Here is a 26,684-nt window from a genome sequence, read left to right as displayed (position 1 = left end):
TATTGCTTCCAAAATGATATCAAGACTGCATGCAAGTGTGTAGTAGCACGTGAAGTGCTTAAACTGCAAACAGGGTTTGAATGAAATCGCTTTCTTTCTTGTGCTAGGTTATTTCCTGCTGATAGTGCAGCTTGTTCCTTAAACAGGAAGGCCATATTAAGGAACACGTGGGTCCACAGAGCCTGGTTACATTTCATGAGTGGTGAAAGGGATGAGAAAACATTTTGCTGATCCAAATTAGGTGGCTGGATGTAGAAGAAAATTTCTTTCAATTCATCCTCAATCCGAACGCTTGGTTGCTCTTACTTTGTCCAATAAAGGCTGGTTCAACCTTCACAGCCGCAGAGGCCTAATATCATTTCTAGGCGTTCACCCAGAAGGCAACTCTGTATCAGCAGTTCCCAGCTCTGTGCTGGGCCAAACAGAGGCTGATTCTTGCCTGAGCATGGCGTGGTCTAGCCCTGAAGTGCACGTACGGGAGGATGGATTCAACAATTACAGACGTATGCCCAGCCCAAGCAGCCACTGCTCATCTCCACGGAGGGAAAGGCAGTAGGTCAACAGAATACATAATACAGGCCGGATCCACACAGAGCATTTTGGACTGAAGGACAGAGCTGTTATTTGGCAGACTATGAATGAGGGGATCTGGAGGCCTCTGCAAATTCAGGAATCTCCCATACAAGCAGAGTACAAAAGGAAAGAGCGCATGGCTAAATTTAATTTTTTCCTGGACACAGCGCAAAAGGCAGAATAACGTCAATAGAACCTTGGGCCCAATGAACAGGCAAAGTCTTTGTGTTATATGGCAACCTGTTTTGCTGAGGATGGCAGTTAAAAAACAAACAAACAAACAAACAAACAGAAGAGCAGTTGAAGAGCATTTAACAAGTTTTTGGTCTGTACATAAGACACAAGGAGGCACTAAGAAAACCGTAACAGAAGTTCTATTGCTAACATCTAGCACCTCTACCAAGAAGCTAGGCTTCTACTAACAGGATTACGGTAGAAATCAAAAATGATTGTGTTCACAATCCCCTGATTGTAGAAACAATCATCCCGGGGAGCAAAGTGATACAGAAACTACACTACGCACAGGCACTACATAAGTTGTCATTAATCATGTTGGTTCTCTCTGGAGGGTCTGAATTCTTCCACCTTCACGACACCAGCACTGCCCAATTGCTGTCTTCTCTTCCATACTGAAACAAAGCAAAAATGGATTTTAAGAATAAAATTTAAAAGTAACGGTGCACAAATAATTACAATTTCTTAGGTCTCTCCTCAGTGAGATTCACATCCACCACCGTGATAATAGTTTACATGATTTTTTTTAATGCCTTTATTTCTGTCTTTGATTGTAGCAAAGCCTAAAGGCAGTTTGAAGCTTTATCCATCTTCTGATGAGTAGACTGGGAAGGGGTGATACTGCTTCCCCCCGGAGATGATACAGATTAGTCCTGCTTTGCTGGAGCTTTCCATCAATTTAATATGGTCATTCCCTGTGGTCAGTTCACTGATTAATTCACAAGTATGCCCCTGCTCAAGCTCCCATAAACACACACATTTGTTTTTCTTTATTTTCAAGGTGGTCGTTTATTACAACATTCTGACTGAATGTGAAATAAAACTAATCACAAATACTGCAGAGTACAATTAGAGAAAACTGTAACCCAAATAAAAGTCTTCTTTCCATACACAAGCCAAAAGGATTACCAGTCAGCAATGGAAAAGACCTACCACATGGAACTGTATCACTTCCAGGGGAGGATGCAGTCCTAAGACAGCGCTTTTAGCTCTTAAAATGACTCCGTGTTCTAAAGCTCTTTGTCATTGGCCCGGTAAACAATGCGCCAGAGAGCCCCCAAAATGCACATATGGCTCAAGTATGTAAGTAGAGGTGGACAGAGACTAGCAGCAGATGTAAGATAGGGGCCCCTCCCCTCACAGTACCATGTTCAGGGAACTTGAAAATGCTCTTCAGCGAGGAATAAAGAACAGTTTTTAGAGGCCTCACATAGTCTGGAAAGATCAGCTGATAATGATCTCTCCAGAGAGAATAAAAGGAAGTTCCCCTTGTCCAGGTTATACATCAGCAAAGGATATAAAGGCAAAGGAAAGCAGGGAAAGGACAACAGCGCCAAATTAGAATGAGCCAGAAAAACACTTTTCACAAAGGAATCACATCCTCATAGGCAAGCTCAGGAAGTGTGAGCTGGATGAGTGGACAGTGAGGTGGATTGAGAACTGGCTCAATGGCAGAGCTCAGAGGGCTGTAGTCAGTGGCGCAGAGTCTAGTTGGAGGCCTTTAGCTGGTGATGTCCCCCAGGGGGTCAGTACTGGGTCCACTCTTGTTCAGCTTATTCATCAATGACCTAGATGAAGGGACAGAGCGCACACCCTCAGCAAGTTTGCTGATGATACAGAACCGGGAGGAGCGGCTGGCACACCAGAGGGCTGTGCTGACATTCAGAAGAACCTCAACAGGCTGGAGAGCTGGACAGAGCTGGACAGAGAGGAACCTCATGAAGTTCAACAAGGGCAAGTGCAGGGCCCCTGCATCTAGGCAGGAATAACCCCAGGCACCAGTACAGGCTGGGGGGGCTGACCTGCTGGAAAGCAGCTCTGCCGAGAAGGACCTGGGGGTTCTGGGGGACAACAAGGCGACCACGAGCCAGCAATGTGCCCTTGCGGCCAAGAAAGCCAATGCTATCCTGGGGTGCATTAGCAAACGTGTTGCCAGTAGGTCGAGGGAGGTGATCCTCCCCCTCTCCTCAGCCCTGGCGAGGCCTCACCTGGAGTACTGTGTCCAATTCTGGGCTCTCCAGTACAAGAGAGACATGGCGCTACTGGAGAGAGTCCCGCGGAGGGCTACAAAGATGATGAGGGGACTGGAGCATCTCTCCTATCACGAAAGGCTGAGAGAGTTGAGACTGTTTAGCCTGGAGAAGAGAAGACTAAGGGGGGAACGAGATCAATGTGTACAAGTATCTGAAGGGAGGGTGTCAAGAGGACGGGGCCAGACTCTTCTCAGTGGTGCCCAGCGACAGGACAAGAAGCAACAGGCACACACTGAAACACAGGCAGTTCTGTCTCAACATGAGCAAAAACTGCTTTCCTGTGAGGGTGACTGAGCACTGGACATGTTGCCCAGAGAGGCTGTGCAGTCTCCTTCCCTGGAGATATCCAAAAGCCATCTGGACACATTCCTGGGCAACATGCTCTAGGTGACCCTGCTGGAGCAGGGGGGTTGGACTAGATGATCTCCAGAGGTCCCTTCCAACCTCAACCACTCTGTGAATGAAGTTCAGTTTGCCTGTGCTTGTGCTAGTGTTCTATGACTTTTTGCTCAAGCGGGTAAAGCCTTTAAATAGCCTTCCCATCTATCACATCTAATTTTTCTTTTCAGTACTGACTCTGTTGTTCCTGGGCCCAGTCTGTGATGTGGTTGACTAACGCTGGTACGGTGCTACATAGGACCTTGGAAGGAACTATTTGTTCAAAGGATTTCCAAACCAGATTTCCAGATATCAGTGTGGTTGCTTTGTGCTACTATGCCGAGGAAAAGTAGGTGTATTCTTAGTTTAAGCACAAAGCACTAGATTCCCCCAATATGAGACAATTTTGTAGTGGATGGGGGCAAACGGAGAAAAAAGATTTCTGTGTCTTTCATACCACTTCTTCTTAGCAAAAGGAGTCACATCAGAAAGCAGGCAAAGGTCAGGAGGTTATCTGAAACGTTTGCTGGCTTTAGTTGGTAGTATCAGCTAATGCTCCAATTTAAACTTAAAATAAGTTAGATTCTTTTAGTGGAGAATGAGGAAATATAAGATATTTTTATGCTGAGTTGTGTATTCCCTCCCATGAGAAAGAAGCCATTTCTTTACCCTACCAAGAAGGACAAATCGTTGCAAACCAATAAATAATGTAAATCTCAGAAAACCTTAAATTATCTAAATCTCCACATTTAATGAATATGTACAGTGATTCTTAAGAAGATTGGTTGTTTTTGTGAACAGAGGCACAAAGCATTATGCATGTCAAAACATAGCACTTAAAACTCTCATTCAGTACAGGAAACAAAATACAGATGAACTGAAAACTGAAATAACAGTCCAAAATTTCAGAAATCTCATGGGCTGGGCTGAGCTGCCATTTGACTACTGTTTGAATTACTTCCAGAATTAAACAGGGAATGAGGATGTTATACCACAGTCAAGATGTTTTCATTTTGGAAATAAAAGCAGATTTAGTTTCCTTTTTTGTCTTTGCCATAGACTTTGTGAGGTTAGGCTAGTCAATCTCTTTTTTTCCTTCCCAAAGGTCCTGCTTTGTAAAACTCCGTTCTCCTCCCCTGGCTGTTTTATATTCACTTGCCCATTTAGATTCTGTGACTTTGAGAAAGGTAGGGCCTCTAACTAAATGTCTGTTCAGTGCTCCTTGTCTTGACTGCTATGTTTAAATGTATTTATATCCTAAACAATATGTCTTACCTTTTATCCATCCTTTCCAAGTTGTATCCTGACCTATACTTTAAAAGGCACAGCAAAAGCTTGTTTATTCTCAACATATGAAATGCAAAACTACAAAAACCTCTGATTGGTATTTCAGTGAGTATATTCCCAGAGAAAAGAATCTCATCTCTAAGTCTTCTAACTCAAGCAGTTACAGAAGACAGTGTTCTATGACTAATTCATTCATAAGCACACCATTACTGTATACAACATAAATTATTTCATCTAAAATCTTTATTAGACTTTAATAATAATGTTTTCCACTCAGTGATAGGCAGGGAAATGTATACTGCAGTACTACCACTGTCTCTCTCAATTGCCATGAGAAATGGAATCAGTTCTGCCTAAAAGTTTCTAATTTGTCACTCTAGCTCTAATTCCTGCTGAACAGCTGTTCAAATCCAGAGAAATCCTGTTGAACACAGAAAACTTGCAAAAAAAACAATGAGCAGCAGGAAAACAGACTTGGAAACACAATAATCAAAATAATCTGAAAATGTTAAACAAGCATGTACTGCACACAAGGGAATCAGTACTGGATATGGAGCCCTGTACCTCTCGGTCACAGGTTCAAATGAAGGACAATGTGTGGATACTGAAAGTTATTACTGTCTCACGAATGTCCATTTTGAAAATAAAATAGATATTGAACACAAAAGTATTTCAAACATATCGAGCGTGTCCATTACTGAACAGAAAATGCCTCAGTTCAGGCAACACCACACCAGAGAGACCAAAGCTGCGACTGGCCATAATTTACATAGCATTTTATTCTTAAGAACATGCATATGCTTTGACCTAATAGTCTCAAACAATATGATAATATTCCAACGATACCTCAAAGGGATCTTTTTTTCTTCCTAGTAGAATATAAAAGTTCTTTGTGAAAGAACCCGAAAACTCCCTTGACATTTTATGGTATTATACATTCCATCTTGTATGTTACTGCATTATTTTCTGTACGACAGTCTGGAATAACAGATAGGAAAGTGCAGAAACACATCCTGTAGCCATTGATTGACTCTTCATTCTCTCTGAAAACCATGTTTCTAACAATGAAGAGTTCAAGCTTTCCTGGCTTTTAAAAAAAAAAAGCCAGGAAACTCTAGAAAGTACACGTACGCATAATAGTCCAGCACTTTCTGGGAGTGCTGATTTTGCTATTGGTGTGCAGCTGATGAGTACGTGCTAAGTACATTCAGTTCTGCATGCATAGTTTTAAGGCAAAGAGGCCCAAGGAAAATAAGGCAGTCTCCTCCAGAGCTGCTTTATTTTGGGGGGAGGGGAGGAAGGGGACACATCCTTAGCGAACAAGCTGGATGAACTTGTCTTGGCAGCCCATTCACTATCTATTGGCTAAGGGATATATATCCATATGAGTGTTGTCATCTGAAAGAGGACTACTGGAATTTATAAGCCACTTTTTTTGGAGAAGGTGCGCGTGTTGTGAAACAACCTGTAAAGGAGTACCTACCCCTCACATGCAGTGCTCAACAAAGGGGAACTAGAACTGGCCTCAACTCTTTCTGGTGCTGCACCGTTTCATGACTGTGATTGGTAGAAGTCATCAGTGGACACGGAAACTGACCATAATTGCTAAAGGCCCTAACAGATGAAGCATCACCCAGGCATCAGAAAGTAACACAGCAGTTACACGAGTGCTTTTAGACATTAAATATAGATCGCTGACACCCTAACAAGATGGCTTTAAAACAGAGCAGAGTTATAGAAAGAAAACTGGGGAGATCTTCTGAAGTGTGCTTTATAATCATTAGTATATACTGTAGTGAAAAGTGCATTTGCCAAAAATCAGTGTACAGCCTGTCCCTGAAACAAAACTGGTCATATTATAACAAGAAAAATAGTGATCCACACAGTGATTCTAGGTAGATGTATCAGCCACTTGGGATGAAAAAGAAATGAAACGAAACTGCTGTATATCACGTATACTGTATTTCTGTAGAAAGGCAATTATGTATTCTCAAAAAGGCAAGAAGATGCAGATGTTATAGGTAACCGACCTGGGAACAGAGAAGATGAAACCACTATCTCACCTCAGCAAATAAACAAAATATAGAACCCAAGATACCTACGCTTCTTCCCAACTATCAGTCCTGCTATTTGAAGAGAAGAAGCCAGATTCTGAACCGTTACAGTTGGCACACAACCAAAACCAGAGAAATGCGGCATGATGAATGTCCCACTTCATCACCCTGAAAGTTGGGCCAGTCACCAACACAAAGGTAACAGTATCAGAACTTCTTTTCTCTTTCTGTTGTAGCCAACAATGCCCAGTGTTATTCCAAGGAACAAGAGACAGCTATCTCATGTCGTCCTCCGAGTGAAGAATAGCCAAGCGGCCTTGCTGGATCCTTTGTGCACAACCACTTCTTTAGGACTTACTGTAACTCAAGGCCAGCAGCTGTGGAGGTGGGAAATATGTAGAGAAGTAAGAATTCAGAAGGACCCCTGAAATGACATGAAATGCCCAACTTCCCCTTGTCCCAGACTGGTGCATCCTATTTGAATTAAGCAGTAAAGAATGAATCCATTGCTATTCACTGCATTTTCACTAGGACTACCCAATAACAGAAACCACTGAGCAAATAATACCACAAGTAATATCACATTACAGAAATCAGCTTGCTCATTGTGAGATTTTAGGTGGGTCAACAGAAGATAACGGACTGCAATTCATGAGTGATTTTTGACTGAGGTCTCAGCTGAAGAACCCTATGTCAGATTCTTACTACAGACTAGTGAAGGGCCTGTAAAATAGAACAAACAAACAATTTTAAGACTTTCTTAAAAAGTTATGCTATGAATATAGCAAAAGCTATGACTGTAAAGCACTAACTAGCAGACTTGACTTGAAGAAATCATGATGAAACTGCCAAACAGCTACTACTATCAGATCTTAAACAGAGAGGCTTGTAATTTGTCAAGACCTACTCCTATCCCCTAATCCCCCACACCATTAACTACCCCCAAAAAAGGCAGAGAAAACAGGCAACTAAAACAAGAAGTGCTATTGTGTTCTGCTCATTGATGGTAACTAAAGTGGTACTGATGCTAATCCAGATATGGATGTCAAGCACAGATTCCAAATAGACTTTGATATTTAGCAAACCTCAAAGGAAGGAAACGTTTCAAGAAAAAGAAGTGGCCATGCAATTGGAAAGGTGCTGAGAACCAGAAACAGTGGTAATCTGGCTGCTCCCAGTGCCTACTACTTCACACACCTGTTTATTGATTAACTATATTCATCTGTGATTTTGCTTATTAAGAGGCTTCATCTATTTTTTTCCTTAAAATGGAACTTGTAACAACTGTACTGTATTTCACTGATAACAGTAATATCTTAAAACTCTCATTCAGGCTGCAAGATAAACAGGGAAAAAAAATCATCCTCCCTCTGCATCTTACTTTCTTGAGATAAAAAAAAAAAAGCATTGATAAATTAAAATAACCACACCAAACACAAATGCCTGTATTACTATGCCTAGAGCATCATTACTGAAAAAAACTTTTTTCAGTGTTTTCAAATTTTCACCTTTTATTATTTTATTTTGTTAAAGAAGAGGAAACATCTTACCTGGATATCACTCAGCTTATTCAGGAAACGAGTTGCTAACTGAGGTCCATTCTCCATAGTTGGAATGTGCAAATGCTAACATTGAATTGCAGGGAGAAGAGGGACAAGAGGGACAAGAGGGACAAGAGGGACAAGAGGGACAAGAGGGACAAGAGGGACAAGAGGGACAAGAGAACATGTAATGGAATAATAGCTTTATACACATATGAATACCTTAGCATCACAAAGAGTTTTAATAAATATTTAATAAATATTATTCAAACATTAGAGCCCTCTTTGCAGGCAGGCAAGGATCATTGTAACATTTTTTCATGGGAGTGCGTGCTAAGCCAGTGAAAAGTTAGATTAGCTGTACTGTTATGCTGTTTTTAAAGAAATGCCAACCTAAGCCTTCCAGAAGACTTGTCCAAAACAGAGAGTAAATAGTAAAGGCAAGAGTAAAATCACTAGCATACAGTATTCCATTTCAGAGTATATTGTATAGAAATACAATACTTATCAATACTCAGCACCTTGATGTCTCTCATATCATCCTAGCACATGATACCATCAATACATTCATTGTATCTAATTAATTCAAAAAGTATCCCCCCCTCAAGCATTTACTGTACATGTCACATTTAATGGACATCCATATATCCAGCTGTAATTCCCCAGCCCTTCCCCAACAACTTTGTGCTGAGCAAAAAGCATCAAGTCAGCTTAACAGGCTGAAGAATTCCACCTGTGCAGAAGAAATCTCTCAGATGGCATAGAGCAGGTGGAAGCAGCTATGCAACCTCCTGAAACAGCTCTTCTACCAGAGCTGAGTTCCCCACATTGAGGGGCCAAGAAGAAGAGATAAACTAGTGGAGAAAAAAATGCAGTGGCTCAGAAATTTGGTTCCCTGCAGAAATCTTTCCTCACCTATCTCATAGGACTTATATTTTTGAAAAAAAAAATGTTTCAATAAAATAAATACATTCTCCAGCCTTTCTGTTTTTTTTTTTTTTTTTTTTTTTTTTCAAAACAGACCAAAACAGACAGGGAGTTAGTATTTTTGTATTCAGGAACTGAGATTTTGTAATTTCTAACTAAAAACAAAAGATGAGGCAAATTATTCTTCCAACTACATACCAGTAGCTCACTTGGCAGATAACATACCGCTCACCCTTCCAGGACCCTCAGGCAGCATTATAACCCCCAAAGCAAAGGAATTTCTTTTCTAGCTCACATGTTCTTTTTACTCTAGCTGCAATTAATTTAAAGAATTTTCTGAAAAAAGAAAAAGAGACATTTTCCTACCTTGCCCTTATATAATATCTTAGAGATAGGACATACGACACAAGCTGTTCCAGCACCAAACATTTCCTTCACTCTGTTCTCTTCCAAGGCAGCTGTCAGGTCATTCATGGTGATGTATCGCTCAGATACTTTAAATTCTCCCTGCCCGAAGAGAATCAAGTATAAAAATCGCTGTTTTTTGTTTTACACAGTTTAAACATCTCTAATAGAACTATATAGTATTTTTAATTAACCCAGCTCCACTCAGCCAAGTTTTGGCTACAATCTTTTCAAACCTCACAGTATCATGCAACATAGACCCTAATCAAAAGAATGACCTTCAAGGAAAACCAAAGGTTTGCCAGATAGAGTGCTGATAACTGATTACTTGGCACTCTTTCCTCTGTTTTGGTATTGAGCCTCAATACTGTACTAAGGAATAACACAGCAGAATTATTATGGGTTATGTGACACAGGATCTGACTACTTCATTAGTATGCTGAAGTTTGTACAAAAATGACTCCATGTAGAATGAGAGAGCTTTATATCCACCTGCAATGCCAACTAGACGCTGTACATTTCTTTAATCCCTGCTGAAATCTCACACTGCAGCCTGCGCGCAGCTGTCACATACAAAAATTAACAGTACCTCAGGTGCGAGTAGAGCAATTCACATTGAACTTAGTCTTAACAAAGGGGATTTTACCTTCTACAGGTGTTGAATGCATAGCAGCTGACCAAGGGAAAATGTTTAAAGAACAAAAATAAACATCAAACTTTGAAATTTTCATTACACAAGTTTATGTGGACTTCATTGTCTTATCAGGCCAAACTAGAGGTTAGCCCTTGTATTATAAACAAGCTTTTAAATATGGAATAGAGGCTCTCAAGAGAGCAGAAAACACCGTTAGTTCTGCACAGCATAGCATTTGGAGAGACAGACAGAGACTCTGAGCAAGCAGGGTTTCAGATAAATAAGGGGATGGAGGGCAGGAAGAACAGAATAACCTTTGTGAGAGTAGAAGACAATTATTCAAGAGGACTGTGGTGAGAGTCTAGTATCTCGCTAACAAGCCCTAGCAATTGTCAATATCTGTCTTTCTCGTAAAGCAGATGTGACTGAGAAGTGTGTGCGCGTACTTGCACTAGTTATAATCTAGAAAACAGGAGTACCAATATGAATAAACACGCAGAGTTTAGCGTAGGTCAACAAGCATTAACATGCTCCCTTGGTTCCCATTTAGTTGAAGGGATTTTTCCAGATCAGTTGAACTTTAAGACATTGAACACCAGGAATGACTTACTTCCATAGATGTTTATAACATAACAGTCGCTGTCAAGGTCAAAACACTCACCCAGTTGGATGCCAGATCCAAAATGCTTTGTCTTGTCACTCCTGGAAGGATGATGCCATCTAAAGGTGGGGTTGCCAGTTCATCTTCTGTCAAATGCAAGATGAATAAAAACACAGGTTAACAACAGCAACAACAATCTAACAGGAAAATCAAAAAGGAGTTAAATGATATTAGAAATGTTCCCTACTATGAGATGCAACACTTGTTAAGAGTTCTGCAAAACTGCACAAATTAAATTCCAATAAGATTCTGAGTATTCGGAACATTTTGAATTCATCTGATGGGGAAGAAATACATTTAATACATTAATAAACACACGGTTCAAGCCTAGCACGGTTCGAGTTTTATTCCCAAGTATATTATGGATTCACTGTATAACTACAGGAAGCCACTGAATGGCTCAATATTAAAATTCAGAATTGAGAGGGACAATGGAAAGCCATGCCTAATAACGTCAGGGCAGAACGTGACTTTCTCTGAATTGCTTTACTAACTTAGATATATGGAGTGTAGTATACTTACCTCCTAGCGTTAATATGAAACATTTGCCTCAAATTTTGAGGCTCATTTACTGCACAAGCAAAGTAGATGTGAAAATCTTGCCAAATGGGCTTCTTGAAAAGGACACCTGTTTAATGATCTTTTGCCTAATTCTAGACACTCTTTTTTTTCCCTCTCATCTTCTCTTTACTCCAAAAGAACAGCCTTACTAAAATTCCCAAAGCATCCACAATTCAAATTGTCTAACTAATGATAAGATTGATTTTTGTCAGCGAGTGTTTGTTTGTTTGTTTGTTTTTAAAAAAGAATACTAGATAAGTGTTCATCTAAAATAACTAATGAACCAGTAGATAAATGGCAATCCATACTTGGTAAATGATTAAATCACAACACAGGAGAAAGTTACATATGGTCTTTGTTCTTCTATCTGACCTTTTCAGCAAATTAGCAACTCAAAAGTTAGATGTCTTCATCTTAAACCATTGCATAGCACACACAGGGGTTTCTATTATTAGAGAACACTCAGCATTTACTCTTTCTGGCAGCCAGGCTCTTTAAGCCAGTTTCAAATTTTAACTAAGAGGTGAAGGCATCCAAAGTCAGAGAGTCTTTTCAGTCATTCTTTTCATATTTTTTTCTAACCGTTTTCTCTTTCCAGTAAGAATTCACTATGTTTGTTGATCTTAAAAAGATATTATCCTGCTCATTAAATCCATAAACCATCAAGATTTTTGATTTGTTTTAATCTAGGTGACATAAAACAACAAGATATGTATGTTCATGCTGTCATTGTATTCCCTTATCCCTCCCTGCAAACGATCACTGAATCTATGGCCTATTTGAAACAGTCTCGAAGGAGAAGCCATCTCAAAAAAGTTTCTGTAAGTCTTGTGAAAATTTGCAGCTGGATAGAAGAGAGAAACATGCTATTTGCCCTTCCATGGAGAGAGAGCAGGCTGAACTCCGCTGCTGAACACTCCATTTCAACAGCCAACGAAAAAATTGGTGCACAAACACTGCCTGCCAGCCAGTGCATACATAGCCCCATTCTAACTACAGCATGGGCTAGTATGGGGAAAATGAGGATAACGAATGGAATTGTTCATTACATCTGCTAGTCACAGTCCATTTTCTTGGGAATTTAATTAATTTAGACTAGAAGTTTATCCTACCTGTGCTTCCATGTTCCTTTTAAGAGGGTCCATGCATACATATGCAATTGACCTAAACTGCCATGCCAAAATGTATAAATGAGCTGCCCTGAAACAGCTTATATATATTCTGCCTAGGGTTTGACTCACCAGAAGTGTCTATTCCCGAGCCTATCATAAATTTCTAAGTGCAGCAACATACTTCTTTCTCACAGTCAGAACAACACTTTTTCATTTGCGGAGTCTGTCTAGCATCAAATACAAAGTTCTTCACTCCTATTCGTGATGCCTGTCTGCTCTGAGTTCTGGCACAACTATCAGAAGAAGAGGACCTAAAAACTTTCTGTGAGCCACAGGTCTCACCTGAATGGGTTCTGAACACTGAAAACCCGGTGTTCTGCATTTGCTGACTTCGGACTCCTTAGACTCAGGCATGCGTGAATGCTCCCCTTCTTTTAACAGAAAACTTGAAATAACGTGGACCTTAATACCAAAGTTTGTGACAACGGACAGGATAACACTTTTTCTGGCAATTTTGCCACAAATGTTGGCCAGGACCTGTTTAAGCTCAGCAATATATATTAATTGCTTTGAGCTACTTTGAAAAGGTGCCAGGTCAGACCAGCTGCCAAACAGCATTGAATATAAAGGACGTGGGAGTCTCAAAATGTTTTAAACAGCCTGCTGTTGTAGAATTTTGTCAAACGTACATCTGATGCTTACCAGCCTGGGGCCACCTAAGAAACATCTGCTATCCCAGCAGAGATGATAACGCTATACAACACACATGCCAGAAAGTTCATTCTCACTGTGAACTGTTGCCAAACCTGGCTCTATATGACATCAGTGTGTCCATCTCCAGGAAAGCAGACTGCAAGCCCACAGACTCCATTCGCCTTCTGAGTTATTTTGACGGGCTAAGAGCCCTAGAACTTAAAGTAGCAAACAGGACGGTGGAAAAAAATATTTGAAATAAAATTTCAGAGATTCTCTTCATTTGATTACCGTCATTATTTGTTAAGGCAGCAGCACCTTCAATCCAACGCCCCACTTTACTAGGCACCATACAAGCATGTCCTAACAATCAGACTCTCTCAGAGATTTTAAAAGGATTGTTGAAATGAGATTTTGCATTTTACTAAGCTTCAGTTTTTACACACCTGTATTTATGAACACACAGCAGATAATATTCCAACTATGGGATGCCTTCAGTACTAGTCGTATTATAACAATGCTGAGAAATTCGCCAAAATATATTTTACCAAAATGTTAATAGAGATAAGTGAATTTCAGGATCAAGCAGAACCCAGAAAACCCTGATTTCACCATTATGAATATCTGACTACTTCTCCCGGTTTGTTCTGCTCCTTTTTATTTCTTTCTCCTACTTAACTTCCCTCGGGCATTTCTTCTTACTTTTCCCTCATGCAATCACTCTCAGTCTTTGCCTCTTTTCCAATTTCAATTACTTGTCCCTCCCTTCCTTCATCTGCCACCTCATTCATCTGCTGCTCTCCCCTCCATGCTCTTGCTACAGGTTTCTATTACAATAGAAGGTAAAATCATTATTTTACTTGTAGTCTACCTGTACAAGATACTCCTACACCACAAATAATCCTTCACCTCCAGAACACTTTGCATATTCACCTGGCATTCACCTGAGAGAAGTTTTTCAAGTATTTAACGTTATGTAAGCTGTTTTGAAGTGGCCATAATTAATTTCCATTTTAATAACTACATGAAAATATTAAATAATGTCCAAAGGCTATTCAAAATGCTGTAACAGTAAAGTAAGAAGTAGAGCCCAGATGGTTCCAAATCATTCTCAAGACACTGAATTTTTGGAAAATATACACAGATTTCATAGTTAACAACTTTCAGGTTGGCCATATGTTTAAATTTTAAGGCTTTCCACAAAGTCAAGCCTATATTCTAGGCAGAAGAACAGACATTATTAAAGGAAACAAGGGTTTCAATGTTAACAGCCTCTTGGGATCGTTACGTGCTCTGAAGAGGCAGGTGGAAGAGACTTTAGGGTGATAAAAATTTTTACTTTGTGAACATAAACCATTCCTACCATTTGTCACTCTCCAGATTTGCACTACTGAAAATAGTATTTCATGAATGAAATATCACATTCCTTTATTTATGCAACAGCAGTGATCCAGATTTGGCCATATCATAAGCCTCAGCCAGAGCAACAGCAGGCATACAATAGCAGGATACAGCATGTCATATTAGTTTAGCAGAGATTGAGTAGTCTCCTCCCCAACTCCCTCCCCAGTGTTAGAAATAAGATATTTTTCCAGGTTCTTTCTGCTGCCCAGTAACAAAAGTTGACATATTTAGTCCCTTGCAAGAGAAATCCACTGTCATTGGAGGCATGGATGTCTGTTAGTCTAGACTTCACTGAGCTGCATTTCTGGTTAGATATAAACCAAGTGGAGCATGTTCACACAGTACTCTGCAGCGCACTGTGAACGCACAAAGGAGGACATTTTCCTTTTTACTATGATCTGCAATTTCTGCCTAACTATTTTCATGTTAGATCACTCTCAGCTGCAGTATTTCCATAACAAAACAAAACAAAAGCACAGCCTAAGTAAGTATCTTTTGTGAAGCGACAGAACGTAACGGCAAGCACTTTCTAAATCCTACTGTAAAGCCACAGGCAGGTATGTGATGGCACACGTTTAACTTTCTTGGCAGCAAGAGTGATTAACCACTCTTAACCAAAGAGACCACAAATTAAGCATTAACCAATACACTGGGAGATAGCAAAGTGCTCCAGTGATGCTAATGACCATGTCATGTCAAATGGCAGGTCTGTCAGTATAGAGTAGCTTGGGTGGCATGAATTACAAGTTGTTTGCTACAGCTACCTCACAATAGTACTATTCAGTAGTGCACTGGTAACACAGTGATTGGCAGATCTTTGGAACAGTACGGTGCTGCAGCTGTATAATTCTAGCATACTCCTGGTTTAAGTACAATGAGAACATTCAATTCTAATTATGTCCTCCCTTCAGTGTCCTTTCCCTGGGCAAAATGAGCCAAAATCTATTTTCATATCTCTCTAGTGAAGTTACACAAGGGGTAAATTTGGCCATCTAGCTACATTGACAAATCCACTGCTGCTATAACAACAACAACATTTTTCATATTTATAGTTTCATTCATGGGACTTCAAAGACTCATTCAGCACTGAGGAGTTATCATCCCTGTTTTTAAAGAAGTAGTAAAGATTTCGCACAAGAACAAGAAATGAAACTAAGAACAGGAGTCAGGTATCTGAACTGTCATTATTGTGTCCTGAACATAAACAAATCCAAAGCACACTGCCATTCCCACAGAACGCTGCCACTGCTCTGCAGCTAAGCACTGCCAGAAAAATGCCAATTTTCAAGAGTACCTATGGCACTATGATTAAATCACCGCAGTCTGAACCCTGCATCCTCTGCCATGCAAAAGTCCAACCACACTTAATTTTTACAGAGCGGTGTGTGTGGGCAAGCACTCATAAAAGTCAGGGGACATCTTTCTATTCACTTCCATATACATTGGCTCAATTCTGTAAGGACGCAAACGCATGAACTATCCTGAATCATTACTCAGGTGCAGCTAGTCCTTCTTAAGTACTAAATACTTGCAGGCCCACGGGGTGTTTTTGAGATGCTTAACTAGATGGCTGCTCGTTAACTACATAGCTTTCTCAGCAGCATGTATATTGACCATAGATGATTGCAGGTGCAAGGAGGAAAAAATGGCTTTAAGAATGATGGTATATCTTCAGTATTTCTGTACTGTTCTGACTCAACGCCTCCTTCAAGATCAAACACGCTGCCTGCGTTGACAGCAAACATACAGCGAGAACCCTTGTATGGCTGGACCCTACCCACCTGAGCATGTGGATTGGTCCAGTAGATTAGTATGTCATTGGCAGGCAGTGCTCACAGCTGCTCCAGGTCGCCTCTTTTAGAATGGCATGACAAATAGTCACCTGGTAGTTTTCAGAAGGGAAGAGGCTTTCCTTTCATTAAATAACTGTCATTAAAGTTTATGAGCTGCACCCTAATAATCATTTTGTGGATTATGAGAGGAAGAACCTACGGATTATATCCCACAAACATGAAAAGGAAAAGCAACGCCAGTTGGCAATCTTTGGGCCAGACTGTAGCCCAAGCTAGAAGCCTTGCCCATAAAACATGAACACCTGCCTTCTGGTTCCAACTGCCCACACTGTTAGTCTTCATGTTTTGTGTTACTATACCTCCATCTTCATTTATCCAGTAGAGAAAGAGATTCATTGTTCCAACTTCAGTTATTTGATGATCTTCTCCATAGAGCCACAGAACCTGCTGGCAACCCAATTCCAGAGCTTCTCGCTGGGCATAAATAGAAGAACCATAATTCCTTCCAGAAACAAAAACAAAAAGCAAACAGATATGAGTATATCTGGCGGGGTATTTTCTCTCCATTTTCAACAACATTTTCATTTTCTCATTTCTGTGTAAGATTCAGTGCGCAAATGCACCTCCACCTTATGAGCAATTGTTCTTGCAGAGTCACTGCTTGCCCCTGAGATATTTTCATTATATTGTACTAGTATTCTACTAGATCATTTTGTATCTGTTACCCTAAAACGTTGAGGGGCTGAACAGAATTAACAGCTCAACCATATCCATCCAAACTATCTTAAAAATACTTTTTGTCCTGTTTTCTGGATGTTCTAATTATTGCAATTGGACACTTTAGGAAAGCTTTTGTTTTTAAGCGTATTTAGCAGTTGGAATCCTGGAGAGTGCATCAATTCCCGTCCACCCCATGGCTTTAAAAAAGCAGAACAAAACCATCTACCTCATATTATATATGTCAGATGAACAGATAGGTAGTTAGACCTCTTGGAATACAAAATCACCAGAGGCGAGCTATTTCTTTTCCAGTAAATAACATTCATAGAACTAGTAGCTCCAGTAACTCCAGAACTAGTAGCTCTCCAGCTGCAGATGAACCTCAATGAACACCATATCCTCGGGTAGCAACTGTTTCTCTAAAATGCTGCCTAAAGGGTGAACCTAACGAAATAATATGTGTTTACCCTGCAGCCTCTCTGGGGGAAAAAGTCCTTCTGCTCCTGATATTCAACAACCATCAAAATCCCAAGTCAGTAGCTCCAAAGCGCTGACCGCACGGGAATTAAGTTTTCACTTCTGGGCCACAAATTCAAATAAAGTTTGTAGTGACCCCAAAGTATTCCCATCTTCACAGCTGAAGTATGACACGTGCAGAGTAAACAATTATTGTATTTGTAAAACTAAACAAACCCCACAAGCAGAGAGTAAAAGTCTAAGAACATCAGACTCAACGAAGGAAAGGTGTTTTTTTGCCATTTTACTATTCTACTAGCTCGGTTGAGCAGCACTTGACAACCTGCTAACTCCATGCCTACAAAAGACACTCTTAGGTAGAGTCAGCAAGCTTTGTTTAAACCACAGATCAGGCACGTATAACCTAGACGCTTACTTAACCATATCAAAGTTGCTTGTTCCAATCAAATCCTAAGCAGCTTCATTCTGACAATACCTCAAGTACCTGGACATCAGCATTTGTGTTTCTACCTAACAAGGGCTTCTGTCTACTTCAGGAGAATACTAACAGATCATGGTCAAGTCCATGTAGGTGACTGTCTAATGCTTTCCCTGAAACACCCATATTCCCCAGGACAGTCTGCCAAGGAAGGCTAGCAGTCAATGCTGAGCATTGCCCAGTTGGCAGCAGGCCACTATACGGAATGCTGCATCACATAAGTGATACCTACAGTGTCAACTTCTGCAAGGAGAACGACCAAAGTATTATACAGACACAGTTCAGGTCCAGTTCCCTGGCTTGAGACAGAATTCTCTCTCCATATAGCCCACTCGGCAGTAATCTCCAAACAAAAACAGGCAGCTGAATCATATCCACGTTTACAAAGTACAGTTTTGAAATCTTTGTTACAGTACACTGCTTGGTCAGCTGCTACATGTAATACCTTTACATCTTCTGCTGGATTAGGTACTTTACTAAAGAAGAAAAAAAAAAAAAGAATCTCATTCGTGAGCAGCATAGAAAATGCAGAATCAGGTTTTCTTACCCTCCCAGTTTGCAGTCCCCTGTTCCTCCTTTCCAGGCTCTTACATATTTTGGATCTGCCCATAAGGATATTGGATTAAAACTTCCACTTGCAAAGTAAGGGCCCACAGGGCTTAGTATGACATAGAGTAGGGCTTTAGTTGGCTTCTTCACTCCAAGAGAAGGCTGAAAATAAGGAATACAGACAAAAGTTACTGGTGTACTTCATTCCAAACATCAGATGTTGCACAATTAGCTTCTGAAAAATTGGTTTCCACCCTGTCAGCAAAACTTCTAAGAAGAGAAACATTAATTAATGAAAATCTTGATACTTTTCCTGATTCTTCCATGATCGTTCAAAAGATCATGCTGTTTGGGTTCCTTTATTTGTGCTGATTCATATAAGAACAGCACAACAAGTAATTTGGGGAAAATATGTGACATAAGGGAAAGGCCAGATATGGCGGCTAACTTGCAAGAAAGCTCAACAGCAAAAGAATTTTGAAGAACAACAGCAACAGAAAAAAAAACCTAACTTTTAATATTAATACTTCACTTTTACTATGTGGAGATCCTTTCATCTGAAAATCTGCAACTAATTTACAAACATTAAGTTAATGAAGTCCTAGAACACATGTGAAATAAATGAGTATTATGGTAGCTATTTACAGATATGAATGTGAATACAGGAATGAATATGGTAGGTATTTACAGACATGAATATTGTAGGAAAGTGACTTTCCTAGTTGGGAACCACATATTCCTTAGCTTCCTTGTCCCATGCTATCATTAAAGCTTTCTCTCTCACCACTGCCAAAAACCCCTTCAAGTTTTAATCAAAATAAGCTCCCTATTTCTAATTCACTTTATAAATACCTTATGCCTGACTCACACCCGCATGCAATTTGCAGAATGCACACAAATACCTAGGTGCTACAAAGCCTCTGCCAAGATCAGGTTCATCTGGGTTTGAGAATAAACTAACACAAGACCTGATGCTTAAATCTGGTAAGAGTGTCTCTCAGAAGAGCCATCTAAATTTACTGGGTAGAATCTTCTAGGATCCTCTCACTTAAGGTCGGGGTGGAGGTACGAAATGAAATAATGAAAACTACATAGTAGATTTCTGTTCCCTCATCTTTTCTCTGAATTATTAATATTTTAAAGGGTTTAAAATAAAAAGGGATTTAAAATAAAGGATTTAAAGGATTTAAAATAGAAATATTTTAAGAGATTATCATATCACAAATAACTCTCCTTTAGTTAAAAAAAAAATATTAATTTTACTCTAATCACTTAGAAAATTAATCAAAACACTTTACATTCAGTGATCTGAACCAATGTGTCCACTAGGTGGTGGTGTGGTCAACAAATTTGTGAAGTAGACATGCAGGTGATTAACTTAGAATTAAAAACACGGAAACAATTCACCCTTGAATTGTAGCGCTATTGTATACTGGCTGCTGCATATTTAACTTTATGAATTAATGGTCTCATACTTAAATACACAAAAGCTAAGAGGAAAAAATTTTTTTTCAAACCTCAGTTCCAATTAAAGTAGGACGGATATACAGGCTGGCAGCGGTTGAGTACGGGACCCACTCCTTTTCCACTTCCACAAGCTTCCGGATGCACTCTAACAGCTCATTCTCATCAAAACACTGGAAAGGAAAAGCAAAGAGAAAAATATAGCCTGAACACTATGGACTTCATAGATCTATATCTTCAAGGGAACACTTAACCAAGAGTAGTAGTGACAGTCCACGGGGGTTCATATGACTATAACCTCAGCTTTGAGTTCATTTCTTAAGAGATTTAAGATCACACGATCTTTGCCTCTATGCCTTTCTATATCCTAGCCTGAATGCCCTCCTGCTGTTACAAACTTTCTTCTACAGTTATGAAAAAGTAGCCATTTACAGTTTTAGCCTCCAAAGCAGATGGAAAGAACTCCATGCGCAGCCAACACATTGGCTTCTTAGGTGTCCTGAGAACTAGAGTACCATCTCTTTGGTAGAGGAATGTTTTGGGTAATGACCACAAGGGGCTGAGCAAGTCTCTCACTTTTAATGAAAAGTTCTTACAGTAATAAAGCTAACAAAAGACGGAGGAAATTCATTGGCCAATAAACGAGCGCTAGAAGCAGCATTGTTAGCAAGATCAAAAATGAAGGCACCTGCACACTAAAGGGCTTAACTGAGATGAAAAAAAGAAAAGCAACAACTACTGCGATAGAGCAATTTCATCAGCTGTCTGCATGCAAAGACCTAAAGAACAGTGCTCCTCCCTCAGAAACAGTCCCTCCACATCAGAGACAGCGGGGAGATGCTGGAGAAAGCAAAACTCTGCTGTGATTTAAAAGAAAAAATGTCAAACTATCTCCTTCACTGAGCAGGATCTCTAACAAGATTTAGGAGAACTATTCAAGAGTTACAGTATTTGATAAATGTTACGTTACAGTAGAGTTTTAGAGATTTACACTCTGAAAATGAAAATACTCTCTGACCTAAGGAGAATAAGATATGCCTTGGTTACATACTGGCAGAGTTGCTCGTTTTGCCGATCGCGCCATTCTCTCCATGTTGAGGCTCGGTCGAAACAGACGGATTTTGTCATCCACTCCTCGGTAAGCCTTCATTCCTTCAAACAACTACCAAGCCAAAAAGGGAGGAGGGGAGGGGAGGGGAATGGGAAAACAAATAGTAATTGAGGCAGAATATCCCATGATGACCTGTGTAGAAGTATAATATGCCCTTTGGAAGTAAAGGAACTTCACTTTCCTACCTTCCCTTCCTAACACTCATTCCTAGCACTGACAGTACCCAAAGCATTCATGCTAACTAGTTAATCCTTGAAGCATACTCCTGTGAGGTGTTATTTTCATGTTCTTATTACAAAGACTATCTGTCTACATTGCAAATACATCTTTGCTCTGTCAAGGGACTAACTGCTAACATCTTTCTCATAATTTGGTTACAACAATTAAAATTTGTAGCATGCGTTTGACTTAACTATTCCCTCATATCCTGACTGATATCTAAGGCTGAGCTGAAACAGTATTCTCCCTTATGAAAAAAGATCTAAAGAATTTAATTACATATGTTAATTATTTTTAGGGTTCTGTCCAAAATGCATTTTGGTAGGAAGCATAGAATAAGGTAATTAAGGGGAGCCTGCTGCAGCGCTTGCTGTAGTTCAAGCAAATTCTTTGTCACTCATTCCCCCATACGTCCCTATGCTAAGCGAGGGGGTTTAGCTAGCATGTGAGACAGGTGCATCGGCTCTACAGTAGAGGAATAATACATGAAAATGTTCTATCTATACTTTTCAGAAAGTTTAGATTGGTCATAATTATCTGATCAAATTGCAGAATCTGAATGACTGGTACTGCTGTTCAATTTATCAGAAACCCCTACTGCTCCAGTGTCCCACCTGCAGAACGCGTTAGTGTCTTCTAATTGCAGAAAAACAACATATGCCCACAAAATACCCATAGTAATTTTCAGTTATAGATTGATAATTTCCAGTTATAGTTGTAGATGAACATACATGCATTATATAAGCCTGCATTAATATATGAATATATACATGTATTATTTAGATTAAGTACTAAATAATTTTATTTATGCCTATACACAGAGTTTAGGTTTTTTAAATGTATTTTCTAAAGTATTTATTTGTACGTTAAATTTCAGCATAAAGTCCATGTATTGAACTGCATCACTTCTGTCAGTCTCCTCAGAATTCTTCTGTTTAAAAAAAAAAAAGCTGGAAATACATTCTGTGTGATTGGAAGACAACATATGTAGATATTGGATTAAGGAAAAGGAATCCAGTATTTGTAAGTAATTTTTACAGAATACTAAAGGTTTTATTATTATTAAATTCTACATTATCCCATAAGGATTAGTGAAATGTAAAGTTTAAAAAGCTTTCATACAGTCCCGTGACAGAGTTAGGTCCTTCCACATGACAAATTTTAATTGAGTTGTAACTGGGTTGCAGGAATCTAGGCAATTTTCCTTCGGCTACATACCAACTACACAGCAGAACCAAATTTAGAACTCAGAACTTTTTGCCCTAAAATTGTTCTTAATTCTATGACAATGGCAGCCTTATTAAAAACTTTGTGCACAGTACTGAAAAAGAAACTGTCCCCAAGACAGACATTTTAGCTACAAGAAAAAAAAAATCACATCTTTAATAAGCGATGGCATAGCTAATGATGCAAATGATACTCTGATATGATTTGCATTGGATCAGTTACTAAGTTATATCACATTCTTGTAATGCTATTTGTTCTTATCACAGTAAAGCTGTCCCCCCCACCCCTTCTCCCAACACATTTACAGAACTTTTAATGAGAGGGAAGAGGAAGGAATGTTACTACTAAGATTTGACCAATGGTTCGACAAAAGCAAGAATCATATCATTACTGAAACACAAAGCCTTCTCAAGCCATTAAATCTTTTTTTTAAATCCAAAAATACATACTTTTAACCTTCAAGAGCTCAGTAAAACCTTTCACTCATTAAAGAGGGAGACAGTGATGTGTTCCAGAAATGCTCAACTTGAATAAAAGCAACTGCTGCGGTTGCTTGATGGTTGGTTGCTACAGTGGTGTGCAAACAATATTATCTGACATTTGTACATCACAGGAGCTGGATCTGGAGTTCAGCAGATCCAAGTTATCACACTGCATCATGAAGGGCAAGGAGAAAGGGGAGGGAATGCCAAATTCATCATTTTTATTATACCCACTGTGTATTCATTGAGCCACAGCATTGGAACCAGATTCTCCTCTGTCTGTCCTCTTGGCTAGAGGAAACGTGATGCAATAAGCGCAAAAGAATAAAAAAAAAATGGAAAAAAATAAGAGCATGTTCATATTAGCAATGATCTCAGAGCGGGCCAGAGGCCGAGCACTAAAGCAATATGCTACTATGAGTGAAATACAGATTTAGGACTCCAGCGTGGTTTCTTGCTCCTTGGGCAGCTCAAGAGCTGCAGCCTTAGTCACAGGGGCCTACTGTCATTTACACAGGTCCTTTGGAGGCTAGGTGACTAGTTGGGAAAAAACCAGCAACAACAAAAATAGTGCAGGCAGGAGCTCAGGGACAGCTGGTGATAAAAAAAGAGAAAAAAAAAAAAGATAAAAGAAGCACACGCAACTCCACTGACTTCAGTGGAGTCACTCCAACCTGCAGAAGAGTGAGAGGAAAAGCAGACCTCCATTTCTACCATATGCTTCCAGACAGTTCAGTGCGCCCTGCTGAGGCTCTCACACAGATGTGAGTATAGCCGAAGCTGTTCTGGAGACACAAAAGGCAGCTTTAGACAGTAAGCAGCTAAGCACGGAAACTATTAACCACGCTGGTTTCCAACTTAACATTTCACTTTCCAAACTCCCTTGCTGAATATTCTCTGCTCCATTATCCTTGTATATGCTGGATGTCTCAGATCGAGTTTGGAGCTCTCCAGACTTGCTTGGAGTTGCAAACAAGAATCTGTCTAATCTGTCCTGCAATCCAAACTATAAACCTTTAAAGCAGATTATAATAAATTTCACAAAGTGCATGTTCAGTCCCTAAATTAAAACTATCCTTGGAGTCCCACACAGTCGTATCCAGTGCTTCATATTAAGTTACATCAGTGACAGTAACTGGACTGGTCCACTTGTCAGCGAACTAGAACGCTTTCTAAAATGAATTTGTCACTGCATGAAAAATGGGCTCTCTCTCCTTGAGCTACAAAGTAAAGCGTGCTGGAAACCGCAGGCCAGAGTTGATTCTGAGATGCACCAACACACACATAACCCTACTATAAATAAAGGCGTTAGTTATTCTAGAATGACATCAGTTAACAAAATAAAATGTAACTAAACGCTAACAAAGTTAAGACAGTAATAGTCCTTATATAATACAATGCTATAGTTTTAAGAGCTAATGAAACAAAATAAACAGTTTCCAAGTGTGTTTAGTACTCACTTCTATAGCATAATGCAGAGAAGAGGACGCTGGATGCAATGAAAGGTTCTCAAGTGGCTTAATACAGGGTTTCTCCCATCCTGAAGACAAGGACCATTCAACTGTCAGCATATTATCAGTGAACACAGTACCAAATACCAAACCACTGGGGTCGGGTTTTTCCTTGAAAGTTGTAGCTGGAGTGATAATCAAGTCCGAAGCCTGAAGGAACATAAAGCCAAAAATGAAGTGTATAAAAATAATTAATTCAGATTGAATTAATAATGATTCTGCATCAGTGAACATGGACAAATACAGTATTTTATCTGCAGAGATACTTACTGATAGACTGGTTAAAAGTAGCTATGTCTAAGTAGCAGGCAAAGTGTTTATACTTCTGTGTATGAAGACATACACATAGTGCTTCTTAGAGCACAAATACTTAGCATATTTTGAAGTATTGTTAAGTGGGGAAAGCAGTAAAAGGCAACAAAACAGTAAATTACCAGATGAAAATGTCTTGGACATTTAGATTAACGCGAATGGTTACATCTGTACAAGTTCCAGAAACTTCCGATTGCTATATCTCAGAACGTAAACTGATCGTCAGCCAGCATCAGAAATGAATCCTCCTCACAACTAAGTAGGTACGTTACACTGATTTTCCTTTAATGCATAAAACCAGGGTGAGAGATCAGAATAAGTGCTCAGCAGATTACTTGGGTCACACTAGCCTGTTCCTTCACATTTGTATTTTCCTAGAAAGACCACATTAGGACAAAGAAGGCTAAAGGTTTCCCCTACGTGATTAACTGTGCCATGCAAAGGCTTTCTCATACAAGCCATGACTAACTGGCTGACTGGCTGTGGAAAAGTATCATTTTTTTTTTTTAATATGTGAAACATGGTAAAGAAGAGCAGGAAGGAGGAAGGAAAGCAGGATCTCTGGAGTGTTACTCCCCAATAATACACAAACAGGGACAAAACAACTACAGAGGGCTGTAAAATGGGCAGGGTCTTGATCTGCTCTCTTTCTAGACCATCTGAGCATTTACACCGGGCTGGTCAGCGAGGCAAGGAAAAATTAAAGGGACAAGTCCGTTCTAGGCTGCATTTTCTTTCCTAATATGACTCGGAAAGCACTGCCCTTTATTACAGGGAAATCTCACTCTTCTACCTTGGGTACACATAGAACAGACTAGAATGCAGTTACGTTAGACTCCTGTGCACTAAAGGAGGTTCTGCAAGAGTTATCACTAATTTTGACTTTTCATACTCAGCATACATTTACAAAACACTAGTCTCAAGCTTTTGAAAATTCACCGCCCCATCTCTGTAACAACCTGATTTTCAAGATGTCTTTAATGAACAATGGCCTATTTTTTACTGTTCTTTTTTGCTTAATGGCTTAGATGTGAAATTAACTGAGAGCTGGAGCACATGAACAGCTAAAAGCGTGTTTTAAACAATCTCCAATTATAGGGCTTGTCCAGATACTACAGTGCATTAGCCTGGTTGTACTAATACATAAGCTGATGAAAAAACAATTACTCTTCTTAACTCTTTAGAGTACCCTTTATCCTGCGGGCAGTGAGTGCGCCAATGGGAAAAGCGCTATTAATGATTTACTGAAAAAAAAAGAAAAAGAATTTTACCTGAAAACCTCTTATCATGCACTTTGAGAAAAGATAACACAAAAGAGCATGCATCAAAATAAAAGCCAGGAAACGGTGTTTGCAATTATCCACACTATAAGACTAAGTTTAGGAAAACACTTAGGTGAGAGTAGGACTTATGCAAGGAGGTAGAACACAGTTAGATAGGTGGCTTTATCTCAGAACAGGGATGCTTGAATCAGAGCTTCTAAGAATTCTTATTGCCAGTGATACTAACAGCCCTCCCTGAAGTTAATGCTTCTGTCTCGTCTCAGGCCATTTTCATTAAGATAATTATCTTTACAATAAACTGGCTTGGACACCAGAATTACCATACAGAGTCTTGTCCCGCACACCTCCCATCAATCTGCTAATTTCTGTCACTTCCTCAGTTGTGGTAACACAGCTAGTTGCAAGCACTGTAAGAACTGCAAGCACTAGCACTACAGAATAGCTCACGAAGCTCATTTAGGTTAACAAATAATATTTATTTTAAGAATAGGGAATGATTTTGACCTGGCTCATCTCACAGTCCCATGAACAGATGTAGAGGGAGCAGTGAGCTACAGCCAC

General features: G+C 39.6%; 1 protein-coding gene across 3 annotated transcripts in view; it reads right to left on the bottom strand.

Annotated features, from left to right (window-relative positions):
• Positions 1-1,099: 1,099 nt before the first annotated feature.
• The window catches only part of BCAT1 (branched chain amino acid transaminase 1), a 58,009-nt gene continuing 32,424 nt past the window's right edge, over positions 1,100-26,684 (bottom strand). For 2 of the 3 annotated variants that reach the window (XM_068948987.1, XM_068949004.1), the window contains 9 exons: positions 24,478-24,678; positions 21,030-21,140; positions 20,032-20,151; positions 18,513-18,676; positions 16,650-16,792; positions 10,728-10,813; positions 9,394-9,534; positions 8,110-8,184; positions 1,100-1,202 (listed from right to left, as the gene is read on the bottom strand). In XM_068948987.1, coding sequence (XP_068805088.1) covers positions 1,161-1,202; positions 8,110-8,184; positions 9,394-9,534; positions 10,728-10,813; positions 16,650-16,792; positions 18,513-18,676; positions 20,032-20,151; positions 21,030-21,140; positions 24,478-24,678 — 1,083 coding nt within the window. In that variant the 3' untranslated portion in view covers positions 1,100-1,160. Of the gene's footprint in view, positions 1,203-4,736; positions 7,283-8,109; positions 8,185-9,393; positions 9,535-10,727; positions 10,814-16,649; positions 16,793-18,512; positions 18,677-20,031; positions 20,152-21,029; positions 21,141-24,477; positions 24,679-26,684 lie in introns of those variants that run through there. The other variant, XM_068948995.1, reaches the window with a different exon arrangement.

Source organism: Struthio camelus, chromosome 1 (assembly GCF_040807025.1).
Source record: "Struthio camelus isolate bStrCam1 chromosome 1, bStrCam1.hap1, whole genome shotgun sequence".
Classification (NCBI taxonomy): domain Eukaryota; kingdom Metazoa; phylum Chordata; class Aves; order Struthioniformes; family Struthionidae; genus Struthio; species Struthio camelus.
Note: the sequence above shows the minus strand (reverse complement) of the source record. Positions and strands in the feature narration are given on the sequence as shown.